A 23,145-nucleotide genomic window follows, 5' to 3' on the forward strand; every position below is an offset into this window, starting at 1 on the left:
CTGAATCTTAAAAATTGAGTAGGAGGTATCGGTGAAGTTTTATTCCTTAAACTGTGACGTGGGTACCTCAGTATTTTACAGTGCTTCTTAACAATGTATGTATACTTTAAATGTATTTTTTTTTAATTAATTAAGAGACAGGGTCTCACCAGGTGCAGTGGCTAACGCCTGTAATCCTGGCACTTTGGGAGGCCGAGATGGGCGAATCACGAGGTCAGGAGTTCGAGACCAGCCTGGCCAACATGGTGAAACCTCATCTCTACTAAAAATAAAAATAAATTTAAAAAATTAGCTGGACATAATGGCGGGCGCCTGTAGTCCCAGCTACTTTGGAGGCTAAGGCAGGAGAATCGTTTGAACCCGGGACCCGGCGGAGGTTGCAGTGAGCTGAGATTGCGCCACACTGCACTCCAGCCCGGGTGACAAAGCAAGACTCCGTCCCAAAAAAAATAAATAAATAAATGAGAGAGAGACAGGGGTCTCACTCTGTTGCCCAGAGCCGAGGGTGTTCATGGTTCACTGCAGCCTCTACCCCCTGGGCTCAAGTGATCCTCCCACCCCAGCCCCTAGAGTATCTGGGACTAATCACATGCCACAACCGCAGGCCTCCTGCATTCTTGTATGTATACAGTGTCTCACAATTAAAGGGTAAATAAACATAAGATCTAGTCAAGTGTATTGGGAGGACTGGCCTAGATATTTCTTCTTTCACTAAACTGAAGAAATGTTCACAATAAAATTGTTATCACAGTTCATAAAATCGGCGTTTTTAGTTGCCAACATTCTAAGAAGTCGCATACAAGAGTAAAATGGAATTATTAGATGGCACGTTATGTTTAAGATTTATGGCCGGGTGCGGTGGCTCAAGCACTTTGAGAGGCCAAGGCGGGCGGATCGCTTGAGACCGGGATACCAGGACCCAGTCTCTACAAAATAAAAATAAAATGTGGGGAGAGGGTGACGTTTTCCAGAAGGGGAGGTCCAGGCAGAAGCACAGGTAGAAAGTGTGAATATGCTGAGCGTATTCCGGGAGCAGCAAGTAAGCCGGTGTGACCGGAGGGAACTGCAGCTCTGGCTGCCGGACACCGATGGTGACTGCGTGAGCGTCCAACCAAGAAGTCTCCTGCTTTCCCGCTTTTCCCAAGCCTTCTGCCCCTTTCCTCTTCCCTTTCGCGCTCTGTGCTGACTCCGCCCCTCTGGCGTCACTCATCGCCCCGCCCCTAGGGGAAAGGAGGCGGGGTCGTTATTGTCATCTCCCTGCGCCTTCCCGCGGCGCGTCTAGATGCTGGCGCCGTCTGCCTGACGTCACAGTCACGGATAGCGTGAGTCCGCGGCGGCTGCTGCCATGGTTGCTGGCTGCCGGGTAAGGGTCTGAATTGATCTCTTGCCAGGCCAGAGCTCCTTCGGGGGCTGCGGGGGAATACCAGGAGTTTGCAGCTAGGGCGGCGGGTTTGTGGTCTGCAGTGTCGTGAGGCCGAGGTGGGGGTCGAAGGCCCAGGAGCCGGACTCTGAGCCGGGTCGAGGGGTATGCTGAAGCGGCTGTTACGTCCAGGTTGGGTGAGGGGAGCGGCAGTGGGGCCCTGGGGGCTGGAGGAAGCTTTAGGGTTCACACTGGGGTGCAGGGAGTCGGGAGCTCAGGGTTTGGGCAAGGGGATGTCTGCTGGGGTTCGGCCTGGGGGAGGCTTTGCCAGGCTCACGAATCTCTCTCTTCCTACCCCTGCCCGCCCACCTGGGCGCCTGCCTGCCTGCCTGCTCCCGGTGGCTTCTGCGGGCCGCAGGTACAGCATGTCTAGACTGGGGGCCCTGGGCGGTGTCCGTGCCGGGCTGGGACTGTTGCTGGGTACCGCCGCCGGCCTTGGATTCCTGTGCGTCCTTTACAGCAAGCGATGGAAACGGACCCGGCGCCGTGGCCGCAACCAGAGCCTGCCCAACTCCCTGGACTATACGCACACTTTAGAGCCCGGACGCCAGGGTAGGAGCCCATCCCGAGACCGCAGTCACTGCAGACTAATGGGCCTGGGGTCCGGGCTGCTTTTGGTGGAGGCCGTGGGACTGGGCAACGGAGGGAGGTGCCTTAGGGTTTCACTGTTCTGGAAGCTTGTTGAAAAATCAGTCGTCAGGCTGGGCGCGGTGGCTCACCGCTGTAATCCCATCACTTTGGGAGGTCGAGGCGGGCGGATCACCTGAGGTCAGGAGTTCGAGACCAGCCTGGCTAACATTCAACCAGATTTCAACATGGTGAAATCCTGTCTTTACTAAAAATACGAAAATGAGCGGGCGTGGTGGCATGGCCTGTCATCCTAGCTACTGGCGAGGCTTAGGCACGAGAATTGCTCGAACCCGGTAGGCGGAGGTTGCGATGAGCAGATTGCACCACTGCACTCCGGCCTGGGCGATAGAGTGGGACTCTTGTTTGGAAACGGTAGTTTGGAAGTCTCAACGAGCAATCACCTTAGATTGCAGTTGATTGTCAGCATTTTCTAACCTGGTGATAATTGAGCCTGCAGATTGCACCACTGCACTCCGGCCTGGGCGATAGAGTGGGACTCAGTCTCAAAAAAGAAAAGGCAGTCGTCGTTTTCTGTACTTTTTCCCCTCTATTACCAAGAAAATATATTTCAAAAAGTCTGCTTAGCTTTCACTTTTAGTTCTGGCCACAATAGTGCTATGCGGATATTAAAGGCACTTGATTAGTGTTGTGTGAGGTGTGTAGTAAGTAGAGGAAGAGTCCAAAAGAGGGCAAAAAGAGTCTTGTAGGAATTAAAAGTCTTGAGGCTTATGTATTAAATCGTATATTAGAATTTGAAGGCAACTTGGAAACTATCTCATTCAAGTTTTTTTTTTTTTTATCTGTCCTATGAGGAAACCGAGATTCAAAAAGATTGTGTAACTTTCCTGAGGCGGTCACAGATTAAGTGGAAAGGTTGGGCTTGGTCACCTGGTCCAGTGGACTTTGTACGGCATAGGGCTAGGAGCACGCGTCATGAAGTTGAAGCTGAGTGTGGCTGGCAGCCTGCAGAGCTGAAATGAGTAGTTCTTTCAGATTTGCAGAACTTTCCTTGTTTGAGCAAAGTATCTAGGGCTGGTTCACACTACTACCGTCTTTGTTTGAGAGGAGTGTTTCTTTTTTCTTTTTCTGTTTTTTGAGACAGTCTCTCGCTCTGTTGCCCAGGCTGGAGTGCAGTGGCATGATCTTGGCTCACTACAACCTCCACCTCCCAGGTTCAAGCGATTCTCCTGCCTCAGCCTCCCAAGTAGCTGGGATCACAGGCATGCATCACCATGCCCAGCTGATTTTTGTATTTTTAGTAAAGATGGATTTCGCCATATTGGCGAGGCTGGTCTCAAACTCCTGACCTGAAGTGATGCACTGGCCTTGGCCTCCCAAAGTGCTGGGATTACAAGTGTGGGCCACCGGGCCTGGCCGGGGGAGTGTTTAGATTATCTCACCCCCATGCTAATTGGAAATGAGTGTTTTCTCTGATTACCAATGTTAGCTTGTTTGGAAAAGGTAGTTTGGAAGAGTCTCAACGAGCTATCACCTTAGATTGCAATTGATTAGCAGCATTTTCTAACCTGGTGATAATCTAGTATTGCAAGTGTGCTTCCTTCCGTTTCCTTGTCGTTTGTTTGCAATTGCCCAGCTATAGTCTTCCGAGATGAGAAGAGAGTGGCCACATTCACAGGATTCTTTCTTGCTCTGCATTCTTGAACATTATTGGCTGTGTGTTGTGGCCTGGCCTAGTTTACCAGATTTCCTTTAAGAAGGGATTTTGCTTGATGTATGTGGATCCTGCCTCTCTGGTTTCTTTCTTGTTTTTGTGTTTTCCAGTCCAGTTACCATAGGTGGCTCTCACTTTGGTAGCATTTCACTGCTGGAATTTACTCAGAGTGAGATTTAGGGTTGGGTCCATGGGGCTTAGTAATGGTGTCTTTATGAGATGGTTTGAATGGGCTTTTTCTGGTATACCTTTTCTTTTAGCAACTGGCCCCTTTCTCTTAGTGGGGGGCAGTTACTAAGTTCTGGGAGAAGCTCCAGGTTTTCCCTGCTATTCTTTGTGAAGTGAGAGATCAGAATTTGAGGGAGCTCCATTTTAGTTTTGCTGTGTGGTTGGTATTGATTCCCTGGTATTGGGCACTATATGGTGAGGGGAAGGTTTTTCTTTTACTCAAGCAGGACAACTGTTCTCCTTCAGGTTCCACTCTGGCAAGCATTTTACATTATCTGTCGTGGTGTGCAGCATTCCTGAAGGGCCCTGGTATGGAAGGTTGTTGGAGCAGAGGGCTCTTGTTTAGAGATCCCTGGGTGGTTACTTGGGACTTGTTACCATGTCTTGGCTGTGAATGTGTGTCCTATCTGAGCCTCACTGGGCCTTCTTTTCCAATGAGAAGCAGGTGTTCTTGAATGCTAGGTGTGAGATCTCTTCCTCACTATATTCCTGGGTGTCACTGCTTCCTATTCTCCCCCTTCAGTGATGCTGCTGCGGGCTGTCCCTGGTGGGGCTGGAGATGCCGCGGTGCTGCCCAGCCTTCCACGGGAAGGTCAGGAGAAGGTGCTGGACCGCCTGGACTTTGTGCTGACCAGCCTTGTGGCACTGCGGCAGGAGGTGGAGGAATTGAGGAGCAGCCTGAGAGGGCTTGCAGGGGAGATCGTTGGGGAGGTCCGGTGAGTAATGCAGCTTCCTTTCCTGCTGTATCCCTCCCTGTAGCTTTTTCAGCTGGGGTGTGTTCTGGCCTTTGCTCTCTGTCTCTAAGGAAGAAACCAGTTTTATAGCTTCTGGCCTAATCTGGTAGAAGCTGTACATTTGGTACCCTGCCTTACACATGCTCCTTGCTGCTTCTGGACTCTCATGGTTCATCTGCAGCTCTGCAGCCGAAGCGCTCTGTTCTGCCTAGCCTACTCTGTGTCAGCTGGGGCCAGGGAGCTCCCTTGCTAACCCTCCTGTGGGTAGAGACGTAGGGTTTTTTCTGTTCTTGGCCCTTTAATGAGAAGCGGTAGTAAGAGGCACCCCATGGTGAGTGGAAAGACAGACTGGATGGGGCCTAATGGTACCCTCTGGGAGGGGGCTTGCTTTTCAGATCCCACATGGAAGAGAACCAGAGAGTGGCTCGGCGGCGAAGGTTTCCTTTTGTCCGGGAGAGGAGTGACTCCACTGGCTCCAGCTCTGTCTATTTCACGGCTTCCTCGGGAGCTACGTTTACAGATGCCGAGAGTGAAGGGGGGTGAGTTGTCTTTCCTGGAGGCAGTTGTGGCTACAGCCAGGTTGTGTTTCATAAAACTATTATCAATGTAAAATCCAAACCAAGCTGCTGTAAATAACTTTTGGAACAGATAAGTGTATAATAAATACAGAACAGTTGAAACAAACCCATCCTATTTATGTCATTCAGACAACTGTAGATGTTAATAGCACTTATTGCTTACATCTGCTGTTTTCTGAGTCAGTTTATTACATAGTTATGATACATTATTTGGGCATTTTTCTGTGTTATCACGGAGACTTTATAACATTGTTTGGCTTTGTTCCTTTCCTTGGGTGGCTAAGCCGGTGTATAGAGATCTCTAAGCACAAAGCATGCTCCTTCTTCCTGGGATTCCCCCTCTTCCCACAGAGGAGCCTTGCCTATGATCCCTTGAATCTTTACAGGTGGCAGGTGGCTGTTCTGAGATCTCAGTGGCCCAGGAGGAATGACAATAGACCTTTCTGTGAGGCAGGGCAGCTGGCAGGGTTCTGGTGGACAGCCTTCTCCAAATCTGGTCATGCTAAGGGCTTTTTGAGTTTAAACCACTAGCACCACTTTGAAACTTTGGTCCCAAGGCTAGAGTCTGATATTGTCAGTGGCAGCATCTGCCCTTGTCTGCTTCTAGCTCCAGTCATTCAGGTAGCCTGTGTGAAGCCTAGAGGCTGATTTCTCCTTATCCAGCCTTTCTTCTTCTCAAGGAAAAGACTGGTGCAAAGAACAGTCAAGTTTTATGGTGGATCAGAGGAATTAGCTATAAGTGGGCACATGGAAACTAGAAGTTAAAATCAGGCCAAGAGTGGTGGTGGCTCATGGGTAATCCCAGCACTTTGGGAGGCCAAGGCAGGAGGATTGCCTGAGTCCAGGAGTCTGAGACCAGCCTGGGCGAGGCAGTGAGACCATGTCTCTACATAAAGTAGCTGGCAGTGGCGAAGGCAGGCAGATCACCTGAGGTCAGGAGTTCAAGACCAGCCTGGCCAACATGGTGAAACTCCGTCTGTACTAAAAATAAAAAAATTACACCAGGCATGGTGGTGCATCACTTCATCCCAGCTACTCAAGAGGCTGACGTAGGAGAATTGCTTGAACTCAGGAGGCAGAGGTTGTAGTGAGCCAAGATCGAGCCATGGCACTCCCGCCTGGGAGACAGAGTGAGACTTCAACTAAAAAACACACAAAAAAGCTAGCCGGGCATGGTAGCATGTGCCTATAGTCCCAGGTACTTGGGAGGCTGGGAGTTTGAGGCTGCAGTGAGCCATAATTGTGCCACTGCACTCCAGCCTGGGTGATAGAGTGAGAACCTGCCTCAAAAAAAAAAAAGGAGAAAAACAATGTTAAGTAAATACTAGATGGTAGGAATTTTTCAGCTCCATTATCATCTTATGCACTCACTGTTGTATGTACAGTCCACTGTTGACTGAAATGTTATCACCAACGCTGGATTTAATGACTGCTCAGGGGCTCCCAAAACCTGTGGAGTGGTGGTAAAGAGCGCTGCTCCTCCATGGGGCACTGCTGTTGTCTAGGTTGTCAGATCCCTGTTACCTGTATTCTCAAGGGCAAGCAGAAGTGGCTTTTTAAAATTCAATTTACATGAATGGCTCTGGGCTAAGAGATGCTTCCAGAAGTTGTGTTAAAGAGGGGGCAAAGTGAAATTAATATTTGATAGATCTGAATCGAAGAGAGAGATGGAGGAAGTAGTTGATAGTGGCCACTGAGACGTAAAGAATATGTCTCTAGAACCTAAGGAAGCAGGCTACTTGGGTGGGGAATTGATGTTTGAACTCTGTAAGGAGGTAAGAACAGGAGAGGTCACAGCTCTGCCCAAGATCAAACAAAACTTGAGGCTTTTCACAGCCTTTTTTTAAGACAGGCTTTCACTCTGTTGCCCAGGCTGGAGTTCAGTGGTGCCATCAACCTCTTAGGCTCAAGTGATCCTCCTGCCTCAGCCTTCTTTCTGAATAGCTGGGATTTCAGGCATGTACCACCATGCCCAGACAATTTTATTTATTTTTTTGTCAAGATGGGGTCTCCCTGTGTTGCCCAGGCTGGTCTTGAACTCCTGGCCTCAAGCACTTCTCCCACATCAGCCTCCAAATGCTGAGATTACAGGCATGACCCATGGCAACTGATCCACTTTGTGATGATTTAAATAAGTTGTACTAGGCTGGGCATGGTGGCTTGTGCCTGTAATTCCAGCACTTTGGGAGGCCGAGGAGGATGGATTACCTGAGGTCAGGAGTTCAAGAGCAGACTGGTCCACATGGTGAAACCCCGTCTCTACTAAAAATATAAAAATTAGCCAGGCGTGTTGGCAGACACCTGTAATCCCTGCTACTCGAGAGGCAGATTCAGAAGAATCACTTAAACCCAGGAGATGGAGGCTGCAGTGAGCCAAGAGGCTGCCACTCTACTCCAGCCTGGGCAATAGAGCAGGAATATCTCCAAAAAAAATAAAGTTGTACTTGAGGCCAAGCATGGTGGCATGCCTATAATCCTAGCACTTTGGGAGGCCGAGGCAGGTGGATTACTTGAGATCAGGAGTTTGAGACCAGCCTGGCCAACATGACGAAACTGTGTCTCACTAAAAATACAAAAATTAGCTGGACATGATGGTGTGCTCTTGTAATTCCAGTTGTTCAGGAAGCTGAGGCAGGAGAATCACTTGAACCTGGGAGGTAGAGGTTGCAGTGAGCCGAGATTGCACCACTGCACTCCAGTCCAGGCAACAGAGAAAGACTGCCTCTGAAGAAAATAAGGAAGTTGTATAAGCTTCTAGGGTCATTGAGAGGCAGAGCAGTTAAGGAGGGATACTTGTGGGTGCTTCACTGCTTAGGGTGCTCACTGGGACTCCCAAGGCCACAAGGAGCAGGCCAGGGCTGCCAGCCATCTGTGATGGGGCAAGGGAAAGGGCAGCTTTCTTAATTATAGTTCCATCAGGCTCTGTCCCATGCCTAGTCCCGTGGCATGGGAGCAGGTGATGGCGCAACACTCTGTGGTTGAGCCAGTTGCTATCTAGGGTAGTGGCTGTGGTGATTGATTCTTTGTGCCAGTCATTGTCATGTAGGTCAAGGGGGAGCTCTAGGAGTCTACAAACTCTGAAATGGCTTTGAACTTGTGGGTCTTGGGGCAAGGAGAGCTGCTTTGGGGGATGAAGGGCTGAAATTTGATGGGCTGCTCAATTTCACTGAAAGCTGTATTCCTTCTTTCTTCTGTATAAAATTAAAACTTTGAGGTCTCAGGAGGTTGAGGGTGGCAGAGGTCGAATCACTGTGCAGCTCTGTGAGCTTGTTCCCCAGGCATTGTACCAAACACAGCTTGAGTTCCAACCTCTGTTAAAACTCAACTGCCTTTAAACACCAGCTCCTCCAGCAAGCCTTCCCAGGCATCTCAGCCAAGAGAGATTGCCTACAGCCTCATCTTGAAGACTCCTTCTTGGCATTTATGACCTCATTAAGTTGGGTCCTATCTCAGGGTCAGGGCCCATGTGCTTGGTCATTTTTGAAGGTCTCATACTCAGCCTGGTTTAAGTGGAGTTAAGAGAAACTTAATTGCCAGGAGGGGAGATGTGTGTAACTGAGTCCGTCATTACTTACTGTGGCCTCTGCTGAAGAGTAGAGTGGCAGTCTGCTTGCTCAGAGGGAGCCTTGGGTCTCTGGCCCACTGTGGGAACTCCTGTCCTCTGGAGTGGACAGGACTAAAGGGGCTTTTCAAAGGTCCCTGCTCATCCCTGGCAGATCTCAGAAGCCTCAGGGTATGTAAAAAGGGTCACCCCCCTGGTGGATTTCTCCAAGGGCTGGCTGGGTTAGTCTGAGGTGGAAGGTGAGAGATAATGGCATCAATGTAGTAGCTGTTGGCATGTGATTCATCTGAGGCCCCAGAAGCTGATGTCAGGCAGTTGGCCTTCATATTGATGAGGAGAGCTCCTTAAAGTGGGGCTGAGGTGCAGTTTAAGTCCCCTCTGTGTGCCAGCTTCCCTGGAGCCTCCCTGCCTCATGGGGCTCTGCTGGCTCTCACTCTGTGGCAGCAAGGCCCCGTGACCTCTCCTTGGCTTTGTGAGCTGGGCCTTTAGGATCCAGAGGGATAGCAGTGTTGCAGCTCCGGTCCCAGGAGATTCTGTGCTGATGCCTGGGCTCTAGCAGGACTAGGTCCCTCCCTGGGAGAACTGGAGGCAGAGAGACTCCTGTTTGGACTCCTGATTGGTTGAGGCAGCCCTCAATCCAGCAGGAAATAGGGTCTCCTCCTCTTTCTAGCAAAGGGAGAAGACGAGATTCCAGCTTTCCATTCCAGATAAACCATTTACCCATTTTGCCTTTGGGCCTGGCTGGGCAGAGGAAATTGTGGTTTGATTTTTCTCAGTTTGTGGCAGGTGCCACTGGGAGTTTCAGTTTCTATTGATTACCTGTGGGTGGTCTCGCTTATCAGTACCCAGGTCGATTATGAACTTTGATGACACTTATCCTTGTCCCTTTAATTTCTAAAGTTGTTTTTTTTTTTTTTTTCTCCTGCAAATAACTAACGGGGAAAGACACTTGGATAACCTCTTGAAAAACAAGGTGCAGCTAAGAAAGGTTTTTAATACCTTACAAGTCCTTGTAGATGTGTCTGGGGCCTCCTTTTCAGTTGAGGCCAAAGCTCCTCTGTAAGGATGCAGTCGCACCAGATTGGCATCCGGTCTGGCTGCTCAGTTCTAGAGCCTCTGTGGTTTCTGGTTTTCTGGACAAGGAGGACAGCACTTCCGCCCTGATGTTAGGCTGTCATGTCATGTGTTGATTTTATTTGTAGGTGTGTGTCTCATTTCTCCTTCAGCTGTTTTGCTCCAGCCTCAGGGAGCCTACTCTTCCTTTTTTTTTGAGACGGAGTTTCGCTCTTGTTACCCAGGCTGGAGTGCAATGGCGCAATCTCGGCTTGCAACCTCTGCCTCCTGGGTTCAGGCAATTCTCCTGCGTCAGCCTCCTGAGTAGCTGGGATTACAGGCATGCGCCACCGTGCCCAGCTAATTTTTTTTTTTGTATTTTTAGTAGAGATGGGGTTTCACCATGTTGAGCAGGATGGTCTCAATCTCTTGACCTTGTGATCCACCTGCCTTGGCCTCCCAAAGTGCTGGAATTACAGGCTTGAGCCACCGCGCCCGGCCCTCAGGGAGCCTACTCTTAACGTTTTTTCCAGATGGAGCAAGGCTTATCATGAGATGACCAGACCATCTCCCCTATGCTTCCGGGCCTTCTGGCTCTGACAGCCCTTGCATTTTTCCCTGAGTCTAGAGGGCTTTTTCGAGTCTGCTTCTGACCTCTGGAAGTCCTACATTTTCCCCTGCTCAGTCCTTACCTGATTTATTTTAGGCACTCAGGGAAAACACCCTAATTGGCTGCTGGTGGCTGAGATCCAAGAGAAACTTGGCTTCCTCGTTAGTCGGTACATCAGGGTTGGGGCTCTTGGGAGCCACCTGGCATTTGGCAGCCCCCCAAACACCTTTTCAGGGGGTGGCTTGCATAGTTTTGCCTTTTTTTTTCTGAAACAAAGTCTCACTCTTGCCCGGGCTGGATCTCCGCTTACTACAACTTCCTCCTCCCAGGTTCAAGCGATTCTCGTGCCTCAGCCTCCCTAGTAGCTAGGATTACAGGTGCTCGCCACCACACCTGGCTAATTTTTATATTTTTAATAGAGATGGGGTTTCACCATGTTGGCCAGGCTGTTCTCAAACTCCTGACCTTAGATCATCTACCCACCTAGGCCTCCCATACAGGCGTAAGTCACTGTACCCGGCCTGTTTTCCCCTTCTTGCTTCCAGCTGCAAAGTGGTTCCTGTCACTTCTCCCCACACCTTAAGTTCCAGAGGTTACCAAGGTCTACTCCTGTTGGGGTTTAGGTTTGGTTTTTGACTCGGGCCAGAGGTTATGCGTTTGTGAAAGAGACTGTGGATGTGTGTGGCTGCCCATGGCCTGAGGCTGCACCCACACGTTGGTTCTGGCAAGTGTCTTTGACTGATAAGGCAAAACAAGCAGGGGCTTCTCACATTTCCCTTGACTGTCACAGGGCCCAGTTGGTTGGCTATTCTTTCCTACCCGGTTCACCTTCCCAGCCCTTAGTTCTTCTCATAGGAAGCTTTTTCTCAAATGATTTCTGCTGGCCATGGTGGCTTATACCTGTAATTCCAGCACTTTGAGTGGCTCATGTTGGTGGATCACTTGAAGCCAGGGTTTGAGACCAGTCTGGGCAGCATGGCAAAACCCCATCTCTACTAAAAATACAAAAAGTTACGTGGGAGAATTGCTTGAGCCCAGGAGGTGGAGGTTGCAGTGAACCAAGATAGAGCCACTGCACTCCAGCCTGGGTGACAGTGAGACTCTGTCTCAAAATTTTTAAAAAAATTCTTCCTGCCAGGTGCGGTGGCTCAAGCCTGTAATCCCAGCACTTTGGGAGGCCAAGGTGGGTGGATCACGAGGTCAAGAGATCGAGACCATCCTGCTCAACATGGTGAAACCCTGTCTCTACTAAAAATACAAAAAATTAGCTGGGCATGGTGGCGCGTGCCTGTAAGCCCAGCTAATCAGGAGGCTGAGGCAGGAGAATTGCCTGAACCCAGGAGGCGGAGGTTGTGGTGAGCCGAGATTACGCCATTGCACTACAGCCTGGGTAATAAGTGAAACTCCGCCTCACAAAAAAAAAAAATTCTTCCTTTAAGAGGTAGGAATGGCCGGGCATGGTGGCTCATGCCTGTAATCCTAGCACTTTGGGAGGCCGAGGTGGGTGGATCACCTGAGGTCAGGAGTTCAAGACCAGCCTGGCCATCATGCAGAAACCCCATCTTAAAAAAAAAAAAGAGGTAGGAATGATTGTCCAGGTGCAGTGGCTCACGTCTGTAATCCTAGCACTTTGGGAGGCCAAGGCGGGCAGATCATGAGGTCAAGAGATCGAGACCATTGTGGCCAACATGGTGAAACCCCGTCTCTACTAAAAATATAAAAATTAGCTGGGCATGGTGGCACGCGCCTGTAGTCCCAGCTACTCGGGAGGCTGAGGCAGGAGAATTGCTTGAACCCGGGAGATGGAGGTTGCAGTGAGCCGAGATTGTGCCACTGCACTCCAGCCTGGCACCTGGCAACAGAACGAGACTGTCTGGAAAAAAAAAAAGAGGTAGGAATGATTACGATTTGGTGCTTTGGACAATGCCATGTAGAGTACTACTTTGGGGGTAAGGGATAGATCCTAGGGGCTCTGAGCTGAATAATCATCTTCCTTATTGTCCCTTACATTTCTGTTCCAGTTACACAACAGCCAATGCAGAGTCTGACAATGAACGGGACTCTGACAAAGAGAGTGAGGATGGGGAAGATGAAGCAAGTTGTGAGACTGTGAAGATGGGGAGAAAGGATTCTCTGGATCTGGAGGTGGAGGCAGCTTCAGGTCTGGTGCCCAGTGCCCTGGAGACTGGAGCTTCCTCAGGCTTGGAGGATATGCTGCCCCTCCTGCAGCAGGCGGATGAGATGCACCAGGGTGATGAGCAGGGCAAGCGGGAGGGCTTCCAGCTGCTGCTCAACAACAAGCTGGCGGTGAGGCTCCAGCTGCCTGCCTGATTCTCCTTCCCTCCCTCCATCCCTCTCTGCTCCTGAACCCTGGGGAATGAAAGCCCATGTAGTTACTGCCCCCGCAAGGTGACATGGGGGAAGAAATGAGGGTAAGACAGCTGGTTCTGTATCTGTTGCCCAGGTAGCGTATCCTCTTCCGATGAGGCCCATTGTAGACCCTAGGGCCAGTGTACTGTTTGCTCCAGAGCTGAGGGGGTGGTGGGAGAACAGTCCTCTGCCTCCTGTAGAGCTACTGCAGAAAGAGCTCTACCTCTTACCTCTAGGGGGAAATGTGGAAAGAATTGGAATTTTTTTCTCCTCTTTTCCCTTGATGCAGAGTTCAGGCTGCCAGCCCCAAGTGACCACTATGTAGGTCACTCAACCACAATTCTCTTCTCAGGTTCACTGACAAAAGTTATGCCCACCCAGGTATAACCAACCCCCGCCCGCCCACTGGAAGTTAAAAGTCTCCCTTTTCCTTTCACACTTTCTTCATGTGTCAGCAAAAGGCCTCTCATCCCTTATGACATCTTCTTAGAATTGACCTTTCCTCCTGGCAGTTTGAGGAGGCCAGAATGCCCTAACCCTGTGATTGTGCAACCCACTGGCTAGACAGAGAATGTGTCATACATTAACTGCACGTGGGAAGGGATGACTGGGGGGGATGACTGCACATAGGAGCAGGCCCAGTGCTGGTGATTGTAACATATTAGCTTGCAAATTCAAATTCAGGATGTGGGGGAAGGCCAGGGCCCCCATTCTCCACAGCTGAGGAGAAAGGGGCCTCACCTGTGTCTGTCTGGTCTGCAGTATGGAAGCCAGCAGGACTTTCTCTGGCGCCTCGCCCGGGCCTACAGTGACATGTGTGAGCTCACTGAGGAGGTGAGCGAGAAGAAGTCATATGCCTTAGCTGGTAAGTGCTGCACACTGACAGCTTCCTGTGGGAAGGTGTCTAACTGATTCAGGGGTGGGCCTGGGGCCCTAGGGAACCACCAAGATGCTGTCAGAGCAGTTGTGGCTGAGTTACCCATTAGGGACAAACTCTGGCTCCCGAAGACCCTTGCTTTCTCCTCTGGAGGAAGAGAGCAGTCCTTGCTTCTCTATCATGCTGATTAGTAACACAGGTGCATATATTTTTAGGACTAGTTGTATCCTATCAGTTATTTTTCTCACTGTCTAGCCACAGAGGGCAAAATCTTTCTTTCTTTCTTTTTTTTTTGGAGACGGAGTTTCACTCTTGTTACCCAGCCTGGAGTGCAATGGCGCAATCTTGGCTCACCACAACGTCCGCCTCCTGGGTTCAGGCAATTCTCCTCTCTCAGCCTCCTGAGTAGCTGGGATTACAGGCACGCGCCACCATGCCCAGCTAATTTTTTTGTATTTTTAATAGAGCCGGGGTTTCACCTTGTTGACCAGGATGGTCTTGATCTGTTGACCTCGTGATCCACCCATCTCGGCCTCCCAAAGTGCTGGGATTACAGGCTTGAGCCACCTTGCCCGGCCCTCTTTTTTTTTTTTTTTTTTTTTAATTAAAAAGCAGTCTTACTCTGTCACCCAGGCTGGAGTTCAGTGCTAAGATCTCAGCTAACTGCAACCTCCACCTCCCAGGCTCAAGCAATTCTCCTGCCTCAGCCAACCCAGTACCTGGGATTACAAACGTGTGCCACCATGCCCAGCTAATTTTTGTATTTTTAGTAAAAACAGTTTCACCATGTTCGCCATGCTGGTCTTGAACTCCTGGCCTCAAGTGATCGGCCCGCCTAGGCCTCCCAGAGTGCTGGGATAATAGGCATAAGCCACTGTACCCAGCAGGTTCAGTTAACTATCTGAAACAGATTTGTCCACCTTTCTATTATTATAAGTACAGCCTTACAAATACTGAATCGTCGATAATGTAGACTCTAACAATAGCTCAAGGTTAACATTCTAAACATTTGTAGAATTCTGTCGATGGAGAAAGAACAGACCAGTTGAGTAGGATGTCTCTGAAGCTCCTCAAAAAATTCCTGGAAGTTTTAACAAAAGATGCTTAATTACAATTACTTTCTCTTCAAGTTTCTATTTTCTCTCCTGAATTTCAGGTGAGGATTCTCAATCAGCTTTTGGGCTGATTTTTGGACTCCTCATGTCAACAACCTTTCCTTTCCCTCTTGATCATTGATCATCTCTTATTAATGCTAGTAGCCAGCATGAACCCCAAAGGCAGAAGTGGAGGCAGTGGTTAGAGGGGCAGCACTTGGTTGGTCGGACCTCCTGAGCTTAGCACCCATGGGCAAATCTTTACCTCCTGGTCAGATGACAATGGAATGTCTTTGAAGGTTCTGCTCTGAGATCACAGCCTTTACCAATCATCCTTAATGGGTATAACGTTTATTTCATTGTATCTCTAGAAGCTAGACCACCAGGAGGTAGTCATTCTGTGGGGTCTCAGGTAATGTCTATAACAGTCTGTCTAGCTTGGCAGGAACATTCTTTGCTGTTATTTTCCTAGTGAGACAGTACTTTAAAGAGGGCAGAGAGAAATCCCAAAGAGGCAGCATCCCTCATTGGTGGGGCCATGTGACCCTTCCATTTGGGAAGGGGTTTAGAGTCCTTTACAGCATCAGTTGTCTTTTTTTTTTTTTCTTTTTTCTGAGATGGACTCTCACTCTGTCACCCAGACGGGGACGCAGTGGCATGATCTCGGCTCACTGCAAGTTCTGCCTCCTGGTTTCAAGCAATTCTCCTGCCTCAACCTGAATAGCTGGGATTACAGGCGCGTACCACCATGCCCTGCTAATTTTTGTTTTGTTAGTAGAGATGGGGTTTCACCGTGTTAGCTAGATTGGTCTTGAACTCCTGACCTTATAATCTGTCCACCTTGGCCTCCCAAAGTGCTGGGATTACAGGCGTGAGCCACCATGCCCAGCCAGTTGTCTTAAAAATGGATTTGTGGCCAGGCGTGGTGGTTCATGCTTGTAATCCCACCACTTTGGGAGGCCAAGGCAAGAGGATTGCTTGTGCCCAGTTGTTGGAGACCAACCTGGGTAACACAGTGAGACCTTCTCTACATACAACAAAAAACAAAAACCTTAAAAAAAATTTGCCAGGCATGGTGGAACATGCCAGCAGGAGGATTGTTTCAGCCCAGGAAGCAGAGATTGCAGTGAGCTTAGATTTTGCCATTGCACTCTAAATTGGGTGACAGAACAAGACACTGCCTCAAAAAAAAAAAAGCGGGGGGGGGGGGGACATTTCAGATTAGCCAATTTACATTTGTTCCATTTCTCCATGTTCCCTTCCAAGCCATCTGTTTTCTTCAAAGAAGTCTTGGCCAGGTACAGTGGCTCATGCCTGTAACCCCAGCACTTTGGGAGGCTGAGCTGGGAAGATGGCATCAAGCCAGGAGTTCAAAGCCAGCCTGGGCAAGATAGACCTCACCTTGTAAGAAAAATTAACTGGGTGTGGTGGTGCACATCTATAGTCCTAGCTACTTGGGAAGCTGAGGCCAGAGGATTGCTTGAACTAGGAGTTCAAGACTGCAGTGAGCCATGATTGCAGCACTGCATTCCATCCTGGGTGACAGAGTGAGACCCTAACTCTTTAAAGAAAAAAATCCTATTTTGCAGTGTCTTCTCCAGTGCGTAGGCATAATGGTCCTTATCTGGAGGTCCTAGGCTCAAGCCTCGATATTGGTGACGCTTGTCATAACTTCATGTGTCTCGGCTTTCTTTTGTTAGAACACTAACCTAGAAAACGTGGGTAAGACTAAGTGAAAGTCATCTCTGGTCAGACCTTAATCCACGTGGTTCTTATGAAAGAGTTTTGGCCTAGAGCTTATTAATATTCTTGGATCATGGATCCTTTTGAGGATTTTTTTTTTTTTTTTTAAAGAGACAGGAGTCTGGCTATGTTTCCCAGATTGGTGTTGAAATTTTGGTCTCAAGCTATGCTCTCTCCTTGGCCTCTCAAAGCTCTTGGTGTGAGCCAATGTACCTATCCCCTTTAGAGAATTTTATCAAAGCTGTGAACCATCTCCCCAATTAAGTAAAATTTTATATAACTTGAGATTCATAGACACTGTCCCTCCAGAGTAAGATGTGTTGGGGACAGTTTCTGATTGTGTTGGATCCTTTTCTTGAGTTGGGGGGGGAGGTGGAGTCTCACTCTGTTGTCCAGGCTGGAGTGCAGTGGTCGAATCTTGGCTCGTGTCAACTGCCACTTCCCAGGTTCAAGTGATTCTCCTGCCTCAGCTTCCTGAGTAGCTGAGGCAGCAGAATCATGGTGGACACACACCACCATGTCCAGCTAATTTTTGTATTTTTAGTGGAGACAGGGTTTTACCATGTTGCCCAGGCTGGTCTCAAACTCCTGACCTCAGGTGATCCACCAGCCTCAGCCTCCCAAAGTGCTAGGATTACAGGCATAAGCCACCATGCCTGGCTGGATCCTTTTATACTTTTCTTTTTTGAGACGGAGTCTCGCTCTGTTGCCAGGATGGAGTGCAGTGGCGTAATCTTTGCTCACTGCAACCTCTGCCTCCTGGGTCCAGGCGATTCTCCTGCCTCAGCCTCCCGAGAGCTGGGACTACAGGTATGCGCCACCACACCCAATTTTGTGTGTGTGTGTGTGTGTGTGTGTGACAGTTTTGCTCTTGTTGCCCAGGGTGGAGCATAATACCACAATCTCGGCTCACTGCAACCTCATCCTGTGGGGTTCAAGTGATTGTCCTGCCCCAACCTCCAGAGTAGCTGGGATTACAGACACCCACACCATGCCCATCTCATTTTTGTATTTTTAATAGAGAAGGGGGTTTCATTATGTTGACGAGGCTGGTCTCGAACTCCTGACCTCAGGTGATCCACCCGCCTCGGCCTCCCAAAGTGTTGGAATTACAGACGTTGTCACCATGCCTGGCCTCATTTTTCTATTTTTAGTAGAAACAACGTTTTACCATTTTGGCCAGGATGGTCTTCATCTCGACCTCGTGATCTGCCTGCCTCAGCCTCCCAAAGTGTTAGGATTATAGGTGTGAGCCAATGTACCCAGCCCCTTTAGAGAATTTTAATCAAAGCTGTGATAAAATTTTACTCTGTTTCAAGCACATGAGGTGTATGTTATAAAAAGAAGGTAACTGGGGTTTCTAATGATGGATGGGGAAGACAAGGTGAAGCAGAAGTCATCTATTAGAAGCTGTTTGTGGTTTTTTGTTTTTATTTTTAGACAGTCTCCTTCTGTTACCCAGTCTGGAGTGCAGTGGTGTGATCACAGCTCACTGCAACCTCCACCACCCAGGTTCAAGCGATTCTCCTGCCTTGGCCTCCTGAGTAGCTGGGACTGTAGGTGCTCATCACCATGCCCAGCTAATTTTTATATTTTTAGTAGAGACAGGGTTTTACCGTGTTGGCCAGGCTGGTCTCAAACTCCTGACCTCAGGTGATCCACCCACCTCGGCCTCCCAAAGTGCTGGGATTACACGCATGAGCCACCATGCCTGGCCTGTTTGCAGCCTTTCATTCTGCTTAAGTTCACAACTATTTCCAAGCAAGTCCAAGTTGGGTAGGGACTGGTGAGAGCTAAAGCAGTTATTCTTCCCACAAGGCTTCGTATGAAAATGTGCGTAAGAGCTCATGTCAACCCTGGATCTATTTTGTCCTACAGGAAAAGAAGAAGCAGAGGCTGCTCTAGAGAAGGGGGAGGAGAGTGCTGACTGTCACATGTGGTAATAACACCCTGCAGTGTTCTGGGAAGAGCCAGCGAGGGCTATGGCAAAGCCTGGGCCACAGAGGCATTTTCCAAAGGATCCAGGAGAGGGAGCTCTGGCTTGTATTTCTACATACCCTAGTCTAGCCCTAGTCAGAGACAAGGGAAGTTTCTGGTGGGGGAGGTGACTTGGGAATGAGGCAGGGTCGGGGAGTGCAAGCTTTTTCTGATGGAACTTGGAGAAATGAACAGCTTTTTAAGAGTCATCCTAGCTAAAAAACTGAAGTTCTTGGCTCTCAGGAGGCTGGGACAACCTGCAGCTGCTCTATCCCGCACAACTCTTCTTGCCCCTGTGTGTGATCCCTGGCTGGTGGTACTTTGGCTTCTTTGCTTGATTTGCATGAGGAAAAGTAGATGTGAGCTCAACTCTTGGGAGTTCAATGGTCAGCTTATTAGGTTAAAAAAAAATTATCCCTTTTTGTGGTCTCATGTGACGGAAAGTTTGGTCATTTTACCTGGGTCAGAGCAAACTTAGGTCCTGGGGTCTGGTTCCAGCACCTGAGTTGTAGTGAAAATGTTCCTTTCCCACCGCCACCCTTGCTTTCTATATCTCCACCCTCAGATTGTGAGCTAAGTGAGAGGCTGTCTTTCTCTATCTGTTGCTGAAACTTGTCTCTGCAGGGATTCTTTTCAGAGGCCAGGGAATTGTTTTTTGTGTGTCATTGCTTCTCTGGGCTTCCAAGGATGAAAACTGGCCCCACACTTTCTTAGCTATTCCTGAGGAACAGATGTTTGCATTAAACATGGAAATGAGCCTCCAGAAGTGTCCGATATCCCACAGATACTTAGCATATATGAAAAAGCAACTTGGGCTGGTTTACTCATCTAATGTCAACTGTGCTGCTTGTAATAGCTAGGGGGATGGGGGAGTAAGAGTTTGTTTCTGAGGACAGAAGATGGGAAGCTGGCTAGTTGGTTCCCCTTGGGAAGGGGGATGTGGGGGAAGAGGGCAAACATAAGTCTTTCTTCCTCTGGTTGATGGTCCCCAGGTTAACGTTAGAAATTTCTAGAACATCCCCTCCCAATGTGACTGTCCTAAGAAATTGCTTTCCAAGTCCCATCTGTATGCTTAAAGGCTATTGAGACTCACTTTTTTGTCTGCTCAGAAGATAAGCAATATACTCAGGTCTCTTATACTTTTATGCTGGTTATTATTTGATGCTTTTTAATTTTTTTTTTTTTTTTTTTTGGGAGATGGAGTTTCGCTCTTGTTACCCAGGCTGGAGTGCAATGGCGCAATCTTGGCTCACCACAACCTCTGCCTCCTGGGTTCAGGCAATTCTCCTGCCTCAGCCTCCTGAGTGGCTGGGACTACAGGCACGCGCCACCATGCCCAGCTAATTTTTTGTATTTCTAGTAGAGACGGGGTTTCACCATGTTGACCAGGATGGTCTCGATCTCTTGGCCTCATGATCCGCCCGTCTCGGCCTCCCAAAGTGCTGGGATTACAGGCTTGAGCCACCGCGTCCGGCTGCTTTTTAAATTTTTATAAATGCCTTTGGCAGGACTCTTTATGAGGGGAAATTTTGACTGAGAACTTGCCTAAATATTCTTAAGTGTAAGATATTTACTGTGGTAGTCCCAGCTTTTTTATACCTAGAATACTTTGGAGACTTTTAAGCCTACCATGATCTACTAAAGAATACTAATTAGGGCCAGAGGTCTGTGAAGAGAGGGGATTACATACAGATTAAAATTAGGCATTTTCAGCTCTAGTTGAGGGTAGAGGGACAGGGGACAATGCCATTAGGCTGTTGGTGGGACATCATTCCTTGCAGTGATGCTGCTTAGTCCTTGTCCCTGAGCTTGCTGCTTCCCCCTAGGTATGCAGTGCTTTGTGGTCAGCTGGCTGAGCATGAGAGCATCCAGAGGCGCATCCAGAGTGGCTTTAGCTTCAAGGTGAGGACAGGTTTCTTCCTTGTACTGGCCTATCCCAGACTCCCTGCTCCTTTCTGGCTCCCTGCCAAAGGCTTTTCTACAGCCTCAGTGGCTTGCCTTTCTCTTTTTTTTTTTTTTTTTTTTTTGAGGCATCTCACTCTCTTGTCCAGGCTGGACTGCAATGGTGTGATCTTGGCTCACTGCAACCTCCTCCTGGGTTCAAGCAATTCTCTTGCCTCACCCTCCCAAGTAGCTGGGATTATAGGCATGTACCACCATGCCCAGCTAATTTTTGCATTTTTAGTAGAGACAGGGTTTCACCAGGTTGGCTAGGACTATGACGACTGGTTTCGAACTCCTGACCTCAGGTGATCCACCTGCGTTGGCCTCCCGAAGTACAGGGATTACAGGCATGAGCCACTGTGTCCGGCCCTCGCTGCTTTTTTAGCAACTCTCGTGTCTGATGTTAGTTTACGTTTTCCCCTTAGGAGCATGTGGACAAAGCCATTGCTCTCCAGCCAGAAAATCCTATGGCTCATTTTCTTCTTGGCAGGTGGTGCTATCAGGTAAGCTGCATTTCAGGGCTTGACATAATGGTCCTAAATGCCTTCTGGCACTGATTTCTTTGCCATAAAGAACAAGATCTTTGGTCTGCTCTGGCTCAGCTGCCCTTTCCTCTGAATGCTCATTACTGGTGGTTGGACCCAGCCCCTTTTGACCCTGTCTTCAGTACATTTTTAAAGATTAAGAAAACCTTTAAAACCTCATATTCACACCTTGATCTTTTGGTGGCAGGTCTCTCACCTGAGCTGGCTAGAAAAAAAAACTGCTACAGCCTTGCTTGAAAGCCCTCTCAGTGCCACTGTGGAAGATGCCCTCCAGAGTTTCCTAAAGGTATCAGAGAGGGGTGGGTGGCAGGCAAAAACACCAGGGTAACCTTGTTTTTTCCTGGGAGGTGGCAATTTTGTGTTTGCTTGTTCTGTGGGAAAATCAGAATCACTTGCACACTTTATCAAAAATACAGATTTCTTCTTCAGACCCACTGAATCAGCCACATGGTTGGGGACTGGAAATCTCTAATGAACTTCATTCAGCCTGATTAGAATATAGGAGCCTCTTACTGAAATATCTTTGTCCCTTTTCCCAGGCTGAAGAACTACGGCCGGGATTTTCCAAAGCAGGAAGGGTATATATTTCCAAGGTAAACTCACTTGTCTACATAGTTCTGGGAACTCCTGAAAGCACACATACTCATCCCCTTCTAGTCTCCTGATATTATTTCTCTCAGGTTTCACTGTTGTCTGTTTTCAGTGCTACAGAGAACTAGGGAAAAACTCTGAAGCTAGATGGTGGATGAAGTTGGCCCTGGAGCTGCCAGATGTCACTAAGGAGGTAATGCTTTTTAAATACTCCCTGTCTGGGTGGATCACCTTAGGTTGGGAGTTTGAGACAAGCCTGATCAACATGAAGAAACCGTGTCTCTATTAAAAATACAAAAGTGGATGGGTATAGTGTTGCATGCCTTAATCCCAGCTACTCCGGAGACTGAGGCAGGACAATCGCTTGAATCTGGGAGGCAGAGGTTGCAGTGAGCCGAGATTGTACTCCAGCAGCCAGGGCAACAATGTCTCAAAAAAAAAAAAAAGGAAAAACTGCCTATCTTCACTGAAACATCATGTGACATTTTTTAGAAAAAAATCTTTCCTAAGGAAGGAAACACAGTCTACCTCTAGGGGACGAGACAGATTTCATGGGCTCCAAGCTATCCTGAGAAAGTAGGAAAAAGAATGTAACAGAGCTCAGGAAGGAAGCGGAGGGCCCCTGTTCTCAGATTGCACTGGTTTGGGAAAATGCTGGTTTAAATTTTGAGTCCTAAATTTGTTCTTTGTTTCCCTAGGATTTGACTCTCCAGAAGGACCTGGAAGAATTAGAAGTCATTTTAGGAGACTAATCACATTTCACTGGCCTTCATGCCACTATTTAAGAGGGAAAAAAAAGTCAAAGCTTTTTTTCCTTAAACCTTCTTGAGATCAGGCAACTACTCCAATCTGACTCCTGGGTCTGACTGCTACCCACTACCATTTCCCATCAGTTAATTTATTCTAACCTCTTACCTCATCTAAAATTGGGGAAGTACTAGTGGCCTGGGTTTCTGTTGTTCTCGCCCTTGAGTGATCTCTTGGGGAAAAAAAAATCAAGATGCACACCTGCCTCAGGATTACACATGGGTAGAGGCTGCTAGACCTGAGACCTTCCAACTGCTGGTGAGGTGGATAACTTCAAAGAGCCACGAGAACAAAGCATAGAACTTGTCACTTTAACTTTTTCACTGACTAATATTCAACACACACAAATATATATAGTCCTAAGATCATACCTTAACTACCAGGGTAAAAAGGAGGGATCAGAGTGTCCCAGGGACATTGCTTTCTTATCACCTATCATGTGAATTCTACCTGTATTCCTGGGCTGAAGGGCTGGACCACTTGATGACTTCCAGAGTTTTAGCAGTACAGGGTTTATGATGATTCTATAAAATGATGTCTGAAAAGTTGCCCAGAATATATTTTGTTACAAATTTGAAATAAAACAAATTTGATGTTATCCAGCTCTTTAGTCTTGCTTGACACCTTCATAATTGTTTCTGACTACAGAGGCTACTGCAGGCAGGTTATGGTTAATGCTCTTTATAGTATGTAAAATGCAGGTATTGAGC

The 23,145-nt window shown here is 48.4% G+C and overlaps 1 protein-coding gene across 2 annotated transcripts; it reads left to right on the plus strand.

Moving 5' to 3' along the window:
* Window positions 1–1,307: 1,307 nt before the first annotated feature.
* Window positions 1,308–23,033, plus strand: RMDN3 (regulator of microtubule dynamics 3). Of its 2 annotated transcripts, XM_035259807.3 has the most exons (13): window positions 1,308–1,363; window positions 1,779–1,972; window positions 4,474–4,666; window positions 5,080–5,223; window positions 12,509–12,794; window positions 13,620–13,722; window positions 18,450–18,510; window positions 20,375–20,450; window positions 20,918–20,995; window positions 21,225–21,323; window positions 21,577–21,630; window positions 21,741–21,821; window positions 22,327–23,033. In XM_035259807.3, the coding sequence occupies exons 2-13, from the start codon at window positions 1,786–1,788 to the stop codon at window positions 22,378–22,380; spliced, it is 1,416 nt and encodes a 471-aa protein (XP_035115698.1). In that variant the 5' UTR covers window positions 1,308–1,363; window positions 1,779–1,785; the 3' UTR covers window positions 22,381–23,033. The 2 variants fall into 2 exon arrangements, with proteins under 2 accessions (XP_035115698.1, XP_035115700.1); XM_035259809.3 differs by lacking the exon at window positions 1,779–1,972.
* Window positions 23,034–23,145: the final 112 nt, after the last annotated feature.

This window comes from Callithrix jacchus, chromosome 8 (genome assembly GCF_049354715.1).
Source record: "Callithrix jacchus isolate 240 chromosome 8, calJac240_pri, whole genome shotgun sequence".
Lineage (NCBI taxonomy): Eukaryota > Metazoa > Chordata > Mammalia > Primates > Cebidae > Callithrix > Callithrix jacchus.